This window comes from Rana temporaria, chromosome 2, assembly GCF_905171775.1.
Source record: "Rana temporaria chromosome 2, aRanTem1.1, whole genome shotgun sequence".
Classification (NCBI taxonomy): domain Eukaryota; kingdom Metazoa; phylum Chordata; class Amphibia; order Anura; family Ranidae; genus Rana; species Rana temporaria.
The window spans coordinates 370970744-370980698 of NC_053490.1; the positions used below are offsets into that span (position 1 = coordinate 370970744).

General features: G+C 42.0%; 1 protein-coding gene across 1 annotated transcript in view; it reads left to right on the top strand.

The window, feature by feature from the left end:
- DSCC1 (DNA replication and sister chromatid cohesion 1) overlaps positions 1–8156 on the top strand; it is a 41117-nt gene extending 32961 nt beyond the window's left edge. The window contains exons 9-10 of the mRNA XM_040337769.1: positions 6986–7134; positions 7976–8156. Coding sequence (XP_040193703.1) covers positions 6986–7134; positions 7976–8084 — 258 coding nt within the window. The 3' untranslated portion in view covers positions 8085–8156. The remainder of the gene's footprint in view (positions 1–6985; positions 7135–7975) is intronic.
- The last annotated feature ends 1799 nt before the right edge of the window (positions 8157–9955 follow it).

Below are 9955 nucleotides of genomic sequence, written 5' to 3' on the forward strand. Positions count from 1 at the left end.
GTGCCATACAAATGGCATTTGGCTGGTTTTCTGTTTCACGGGGAACGGTTGTTCGGGGATGATTTGGACAAATACATCCAAAAGATTTCAAGTGGGAAGAGAACTCTTCTACCAGTTAAAAAAAAAAAGGATTAGGTGTCCTTCTTTTAAATGGTCTTCCTCTCCAGTTAGGGCCTCCACCGTCGGGGTCAACAGGAAAACCTCAAGGTCAGATCCAGTGACATAAAAAGTCCTGAGGGCGGAAACCTACTAAGCAAAGCCTCCTTTATGAAGAGGCATCCCCACTCGATCGAGTGGGGGTGGAGGCTTCTGCAGTACTCGGAAACTTGGTGGGAGGAGATCCAGGACAAATGGGTCGTCTCTACTGTGTCTCTAGGATACAGACTAGAGTTGCAACAGTTTCCACTGCCTCATTTTCTGAGATAAAGTGTTGCCAAAGATTTAGTAAAGAGAAAATCTCTGTTTCTGGCACTAGACCGGTTGTTGTCCCAAGGGGTGAACATAAAGGTTCCCATGGAGGAGCACAGCTTTGGATTTTATTCAAATCTCTTCACAGTTCCAAAGCCAAATAGGGATGTCAGACCCATCTTGGATCTTAAGGGTGTGAATCGGTTCCTAAATATCTGCTCTTTTTGCATGGAGTCCATCCGATCTGTAGTTCCCACTTTATGGGGAGGAGAACTGCTAGCATCAATAGACATCAAGGACGTATATCTGCACATGCCTATTTTCCCTGCTCACCAAAGATTCCTGCGGTTCGAGGTAGAGCTGCACCATTATCTGTTTGTAGCCTTGCCCTTCGGTCTAGCTACTACACCCTGCGTGTTTACAAAGGTTCTGGCTTCGCTCCTGGCCAGGCTAAGAAGTTAAGGGTATAACCGTAATGGCATACTTTGACAATCTGCTGCTGGTAGATCAGTCGGTATCCTCAGCACAGTCGGGTATCTGAGGTACTTGGCTTGGATTCTCAATTTAGAGTCATCCCTACAACCAGTGAAGAGGCTGGAGTACTTGAGTCTGGTCATAGACACATTTAAAACAAGAACAAGTGCAGCGCAAATAAAATTTAAGAATTAAATAAATATGTAGAATATAGAATTCCAAAAGATTTTTGGAATATAACAGCCCAAAAAGACGATGAACCAAGAAAGTCCACAACATCCACAGAATCCTTCACCAGTGTTGAAAAAGATCAATATTGGGTGACAATCCCTCCACCTGTGGTCTCACTAAACACTCACCTTCATATATGGACCCCTGAAAACAGGAAGTCATGCAGGCAGAACTGAGCAGGTTAATGTGAATCGTAGACTTAATACCTCCTTGAGGTCAAACACGAATGCCAGATCCAATGTAGTCTCCTTTTAAACTCAGCAAGCATAGCCACAGTATATGCAAATAGAAAGAAGGGATCTAAGTGCTCTCTGCTTAAATAGCAATGTTTTATTGTAAATATAAAAAGCTATTCACATCTTAAAGTTTAAAAACCGGCAATAACAATCAGACATGATTTAGTAAATCCAAGGACAGCAGCGGGTAACGTCAATTTGCGGATCCTTCCCCCGTACGCGTTGCGTTCATACGAAACTTCCTCAGCGGGCGGAGTTACGGCGTCACCCATCATAATATTTATAGAGCGTTATCCCCATGACAACGGCTCGAGCCGCTACAACAATGGCCGGAGTCGCAGCGGGGCGCGGTTACGATGTAATACGTCAAACCGTCGCATTACACCACTGTCATCCTGGCGGACAGACAATCGGCTACTGCAGAGGCTGGAGACGTGGGAAAGAGCGGCTTGTACGTCACACGTCAGTCTATCGAGTAGTGCCGCTGTCATGACAACGGCGACTCATCAATGAACTACTCAGAGAGAACGATTCATCAGCCAATCCAAGAAAAACTTTGCAGACAATCAAGGATTTTTTTTTTTTTTAATGAAATGTTATTGGATGTTTTCAGGAAATCACATTATCTACGATGTAATCATCCTGTATCCTATATGGGTAATAGGATTTAACCCAAAAACATATACCATAAATTGACCACAGACAAAATAAAACCCCATCTTGTGGTTAAAAGAAATCATTGCATCTTACACAGAAGCAATTTCTAGAACGTCACTAAATGCTGTCCAACAGGAATACAGGTATACATATAAAAAAAAAACAATCTGATCCATCGAATAAACATAAAAAATTTCTTCTGCATAGTTTAGAATTTTGTTTGACCAGAAATTATTTCTGGTACAACAGGAATTTTTATTTGCAAATTATGGCTGTTGCAATGGAGGCAAAGTTTGCCCCCAGTGTCGCTAATTTATTTATGTCATTATGGGAAGAAGAAAGTATTTTCAAAGATCTACCCCACCAATTAAAATGCTACAAAGGTTATATTGACGATTTAGTCATGATTTGGGAGGGAGACTTACCCAGTCTGGAGTTTTTTTATGCAGAAGTTAAATACCAATACGAAAAATATCTCGCTCTCATGGAACATTGATTCCCAGAAAATCGTGTTCCTTGATTTGGAGATCTATAGGGAGGGAGATGTTTTTCAAACGCGCAATTATTTTAAGCCCTCAGATAGAATTGGGTATATCCCATTGGAGAGCTGCCATCATAAAAGCTGGCTTCCTAGGGGGCAATTTATCCGCCTTAGAAGAAACTGCACCTCCAGTAATGATTTTTATTACAGTCAAATTTATTAGCCGACCGATTTCAACAGAAGGGTTATAATAAAGATGCTATCCAGAATGAAATAGCAAGTGTAAGTTCCTTGAGTAGGACAGGCCTCATAAATTATTCCAAAAAAGAGAGAGAGAAGAAAATATGATTTTAAAATTTTGTTTTGGATTATAACATTCAACATAAACAATTTGAAAAAATAGTAGGCAAACATTGTGAGGTTCTGAGAAAGGACAGGGTTTTGGGAGCTGTTCTCCCCCCATGCCCCATATTTATATATAAAAAGACACCTACTCTAAGGGATGTGATTTCTCCGGGGGTGATTTCTCCGGGGGTGATCGATCCACCTGTCTTTAAAGAAAATATAATTTTTTCATTTCTCACTGGTTTTTATGCCTGTGGGCATTGTCAAGCGTGCAAACAATGTAAGTTTAACATTAAAAAACGTAAGTATTTTACCTCCTTTTTCTACAAAAAAATCTTACACAGTTAGGAATCTTATCACAATCAATACGGTCGGGGTCGTCTATATGCTGGAATGTAATTGTGGATACCAGTATATTGGCCGGACCTCAAGGTCACTCAGTGTCCGTATTGGTGAACACGTGAATATTATTAAAAGGGGTCTTCGAACTCGGTGTTTCCAGACATTTTTCGACAGTGTCACAACAGGGACCCCAGATGTCTCTGTCGGCATTGCAAAAACAGCCCTTTGAGCCATTACGCCATATTCCCTTAGTCCTGACTAGGAAATTGGTTTACTGGTGGCTATATCGTCTGCTAGAAAAGTAGCTGCTCTTTCTTGTAAGGAGCCATATTTGATTATTCGCAAGGATAAGGTAGTGTTGTGTCCTCATCCAACCTTTCTACCTAAAGTGGTGTCAGGTTTTCATTTGAATCAAGATATTATTCTCCCTCCATTTTTTCCAGAACCTCGTTCTGTGGAAGAGAAGTCATTACATTCTTTGGATGTTGTGAGAGCAGTTAAGGTCTATCTGAAGGCAACTTCTCAGATTTGAAAAACTGATGTTTTGTTTGTGCTGCCAGGAAGAGGCAGGCAGCATCAAAATCTACTATTTCTAAGTGGATTCGGTTAGCTATTGTTCAGGCTTACAGTTTGAAAGTCAGGATTCCACCTTTTCAAGTCAGAGCGCACTCTACCAGAGCAGTTAGTTCTTCACGGGCAGTGTATCACCAAGCCTTCATGACTCAGATCTGCAAGGCCGCAACTTGGTCTTCAGTCCATGCATTCGCTAGATTAAGAAAGGCATGAGGAGATCGTCTTTGGGCGCAGTGTGCTGCAGGCCGCAGTATAGGTCCTAGTGCCTAATGGCACCCTATTTATTTGGTGTCTCCCTCCACTCAGATGGCATTTAATCCAGGTCTTTGCTCTCACTTCCAGGCATAGATCTCCGCAGTATCCACTGCGATCTACGCCATGTGTCTTCCGGATTCCCTTACCAAAGATGGTGGCACCGAGAGCCGATGCACAGATCGGCTTTGGGTGCTGACATTTTGGGCGTCCTGGACAGGTAAGTGTCCATATATTAAGTCAGCAGCTGCAGTATTTGTAGCTGCTGACTTTTTAAAAAAAAAAATATTTTATTTTTTGGTGGAACTCCACTTTTAGGTACTCTCAAAGGTTGTCTACTCCCTGCCCTACAGTAATTCCATTGCACCATTATATGTTTTCAGTGTTTTGGGTGATCACCGATATTTGCACTCCTTGTAATGATGCAGATGTTATCAGGTCAGCGCAACTCAAGCATGATTATGGAAAGTTCACTGCCGGCAAAAGAGCATCCTGTAAGCATCATATCACACGACATGAAACGACCTGGTAGGCAGCAGGAGTAAGCTCAGTGTTGGACTTTTAGTATATTGCCCATTGTTTTGAGCCAAGTTATCAATATGGGTGTGTGACAGGGTGACAAAGCAGGAAATCAAATGGGATACAGTTAACACTCAATAACAGAAAGTGCCAGAACAAAGACCTTCTTTGCAGACTCGCCGAGTATTTTAACTACTTGCCGACCAGCCGCCGCAGTTATACGGCGGAAGGTCGGCTCCCCTGCGCGAGAGCCCTTTGCTCTACGTTGACCAGTCGCCGCTCGTCCCTGATCCAGACGCGCGTGCGATCACCGCCGGGCACCCGCAATCAATCGTTACAGAGCGAGGACCGGGAGCTGTGTGTGTGTGTGTTAACACACAGCTCCCGGTCCTGTCAGGGGAGAAATGCCTGACCATCTATTCATACAATGTATGAACAGCGATCAGTCATTTCCCCTAGTGAGTCCACCCCACCCCACCCCCCCCCCTTCAGTTAGGACACACCCAGGGAACATACTTAACCCCTTCCCCGCCCCCTAGTGTTAACCGCTTCCCTGCCAGTGGCATTTTTATAGTATCCAATGCATTTTTATAGCACTGATCGCTATAAAATTGCCAATGGTCCCAAAAATGTGTCAAGTGTCCGCCATAATGGAGCAGTACCGAAAAAAAATCGCTGATCGCCGCCATTACCAATTAAAAAATATTAATAAAAATGCCATAAAACTACCCCCTATTTTGTAAACGCTATACCTTTTGTGCAAACCAATCAATAAACGTGTATTGCGATTTTTTATTTATTTATTTATTTTTTACGAAAAATATGTAGAATACGTATCGGCCTAAACTGAGGAAACAAATTGTTTTTTTATATATTTTGGGGGGGGGGGGGATATTTATTACAGCAAAAAGTAAAAAATATTTTTTTTTTTTTTCAAAATTGTCGCTCTATTTTTGTTTATAACGCAAAAACTAAAAACCGCAGAGGTGATCAAATACCACCAAAAGAAAGCTCTATTTGTGGAAAAAAAAGGACGCCAATTTTGTTGGGAGCCACGTCGCACGACCGCGCAATTGTCCGTTAAAACAACGCAGTGCCGAATCGCAAAAAGTGCTCTGGTCTTTGACCAGCAATATGGTCCAGGGGTTAATTGGTTAAAGTGTTAATTAAAGCTTTTTTAAATTAAAATTATAAACATGTTATGCTCACCTGCGCTGTGCAATTGTATTGCACAGAGTGGCCCTAATCTTCTTCCTCCTCTGTATGCCACCATACCAAGCCAGCTCCCGAACCATGCTCCATTGACTCACCCAGAACTGCTTGGCCCCGCTCCTGCTTCCAGAGTTCCTGTGTAAAGAGGAAACGAGAGATCCAGCCGTGCACAGCAACTAAATTAAATGAAGAGCAGCACCTGTATATCATCTGAATGCAGACAAAAATTATATATCCATATTTAAATTTAGGAAAAGAAGAAGTACATCTTTCTCATCGTTGTGGTTATAAAATCCAAGATCCATGAAGAGTATACACCGCTCCCACACTACCCCAAAGATGCTGCTTGCAGGACTTTTTTTTTTCCCCGTCCTGCAAGCGCACCGCCCCAGCGTGAAAGCACTCAGGCTTTCACACTGGGGAGACGTGAGAGGCGCTTTACAGGTGCTAAACACCTGAAAAGAGCCTCAGTTTGTAAAGGATCTTAAGCCTCTTGCCAGAAAAAAAGAATAGTATTTTGCTACTTACTCCCATGTGCAACAGGCTTAAAGTCTTTTATCCTAATGCAGGAAATGCATTGAGGTATGTTTGCCTTTAGAACCATTTTTAATGAAGCTGCAAATTTAAAGCGGAGGTTCACCGGTAATATGCTCTTTTTACCCTTAGATGCATGCTCATTTAGTCTAAGGGAATCGGCTAGTTGTTTTAAAATCCGAGCATTACTTACCGTTGTAGAGGGCGATCTTCTCCGCCACTTCCGGGTATGGGTCTTCGGGACTGGGCGTTCCTTCTTGATTGACAGGCTTCCGACGGTCGCATCCATCACGTCACGATTTTCCGAAAGTAGCCGAACGTCGGTGCACAGGCGCACCGACGTTCGGCTTCTTTCGGCTACTCGTGACGCGATGGATGCGACCGTCGGAAGCCTTTCGGAAGACTGTTAATCAAGAAGGAACGCCCACTCCCGAAGACCCATACCCGGAAGTGGCGGAGAAGATCGCCCTCTACAACGGTAAGTAATGCTCGGTTTTTAAAACAACTAGCCGATTCCCCTAGACTAAATGAGCATGCATCTAAGAGTATCAAAGGTTAAAAAAACATTTATGGGAGAACCCCCTCTTTAAGAATAATGAAAACAACTTTTAGGCTTTTCATTAACAATTTAAAGCGTATTATCAGACTTTAGTGATTAGGCTTCGATCTATTTTAAATGTTACTGCTTATCTCTTTTATCCTACATTTTTATGTCTCCTAGGGATTAGCCTTGGTGGATCGTTCATCACGGCCAGAGACTATCTTTCTGTTGAAGACCGAAGACCTATCTGAGGACACTCAAGAGCGGTTCAACGCCTTGTTTACCATGAGAGAAAAATGGACAGAAGCTGATATTGCACCATATATCCAGTAAATAACCTGTGTATTTAATGTGTCCTCTCTTCTTTGCAAGTAGGCCTTATGCCGTGTACACACGACCGTTTTTAATGTCATGGAAAAAACAGCGTTTTTCTCTACGTGATTCTTGTCAAGCCTGCCTTGCATACACATGATCGTGAACAAAAAAAAATAGTATTAGTAAAAGTTTGAGAGACGATTCACGCTTTTCAGTCTTTGTGCTTTTCAGTCTGTTACAGCGTGACAAATTTCCTATCTCCATTACGAACGCTAGTTTTACCAGAACGAGCGCTCCTGTCTCATAACTTGCTTCTGAGCATGCGATTTTTTTTTTTCCCGTCAAAGCATACACACGACCGTTTTTCACAAAGAGAAAAAATAGAGCGTGTTCTAAATTATTAATGGCCATTTTTCACGTCATGAAAAACGGTCTTGTGTACGCGGCTTCAGACCCCTTACACGCTCCTTTTTGGAGTCTGCCTGCTCAGGGGGGAAATCTGTCCGCTGAGCAGGCTGATTGGTGTTTACTCTCCTTAGATACAACCCCCCTCATTTCTAAACGGTCGGATGTAAACGGACTACCTGCCCATTAACACCTGACTGTAAGCCGATCCGATAATCCAGACCAGTTTTTAGCAGAAAGGATCAGATGACGGGGCAGGGGACGATGAACGCCCGCTGCTCCATAGAGGAGACTGGAGGGTCAGATCGAGTCTGCCTAAAACACTGACAGGTTGACCCAATCGGTCTACTTATGTGAAAGGGCCCTTATTGAGTTTGAAATTGCTACATGCTGCATTGACCTATAATTTATTTCTTGTTATCTTCTCACTTTTATTTATTTATTTGTTAGGGATCTGTGTGGGGAAAAGCAAACCATCGGAGCACTGCTGACAAAATACGCCCGCTCTTCTCTGCAGAATGGTGTCAAATTGTATAACTCTAGGCGACCTTTGTCCTAGCACATTTACTTCTGCTGTACAATATTGTAAAATATTTCTTTGTATTGTTTTATAAAACTGTTATTGGTTGATCTTCTTCTTTTTTTTTTTTTGTCTAAAACCGTATTAATTTACATAAAAATGTATCCGATATACTGGAAAATCTGTCAAGGGATTTGGCATAGTCATTTTTCAGAAGCTGTGGTTTGTAGAAGTTACGAAAAAATGTTGATTTGGTTCACCGGAAACTATTCAGAACTAGAATTTTGTTTTTTCCTCAATTAGAATTGCAGGATGGGGAGCAAAATAAACATACAATAAGTGTTACGTTAAAGCAGAATGCCCCCCCCCCCCCCCCAATATACTGTTACAAAACTAAGAATGAAAGGGTGAGAATAGCCAGAGAACCAATACAAAAATTAGAGTTTGAGGTAACAGTGGTGCTGTGTTGGAAGGATGAACATTGCCACCCTGCATATATATATATATATATATATATATATATATATATATATATATATATATATATATATATATATATATATATATATATATATATATATATATATATATATAATCTCTTTTTCCTGCAGTCTTCTAACTGGTTCAGTGATGTTACTGTCGCTTCCTCCTCTTCATCCTGTAGCTGTAGGGAGGCATTCATTTTTTCCTGGACTGAGTGATGCTCGCATAAAACATGGCAGCCCTCCCCCAGACTGACCATCTCCAACTACTGATACCCCAATCTGACCTCTTCTGCCACCCCAGGCTGACCGACCTCCATCAACCCCAAACTGACTACCTCCACCACCCTAACTACTGACATCCCAGCCTGGCCCAGCCTCTTCCCACCCCCTGCCATTGACACCCTAGACTGACAGACTACACAAAACATTGCAACCCCCATGCACTCCTTTACGAGTTAAAAATGAACAGATATACGATCATGAAGTAGGGAATTGGGAGCATGCAGGCTGGTAGAGGGGGAGAGGATTAGATGAAACTTCCTTTCCCTGTGTAAATGACAGCTGTACAAAAACCAATGGGCATTTGAGGTAGTGCTTGTTACACGGTTATAAGTGAAGTGAACTCCTGCGCTGTCTAGAGTGAGGGGACAAGTGAAAAGTGGGGATACTGCTGCAAATAAAAAAGGGGTCTACCTCGATAGACAAAAAGTGATAATTGTAACAAGTGAAATATTTGCGCTGTAAAGTGTTATACAGATTAATGTGTGTGTGCATATAACCACATATATATACAAGTACAAAAAAAAAAAAAAATGGGTGGGGAAAGTCCAAAAAAGGGGAAGTGACACTAATATACCAGTAAACAATATTGTTGAATAGTCCTTAATCGAGGGCACAGTGCTGAAGAGGTCCAGGTACAACAAAATCCAACCGTGTAGGGATGCAGTTCATCAATACTTAATCCAATCAATAACGTTGTGAAGTGAAAAATGTTGAAAAACACAACAATAAAAGTAATAAAAAAATAAATATAAAAATAAAAATAAGGGTCAAAGTATTTAAGAAGAAGGAGGCCTTGTATCCAAAAAGGGTGAAAAGATAGAGAGTGAGCCGTAACCAAGATCTCATATATGCACCTCTAGTGATCCCAGCAGCTCACCTCTAATCTGGCAAGCTGGATTAGATCAGCCTGATCCTGATGGGTGTGGTCCGTTGTTGGATATCACATACGGGTCTCCATAAAGTGTGTTACATGAAAAAGTAAAAAAGGGTAGAAACCAAATGGTGTGATAACGTCACAGAGAGGGGTAGCAATGTCTTCTGATTTAAACCAGTGGAGATGCACTCACATATGGGTGAAAAAACTGGGGCTCTTATCCACGAACGCCGAGCTCGTCAGTCCCTCCTTCCTCTCCCTTACTGATT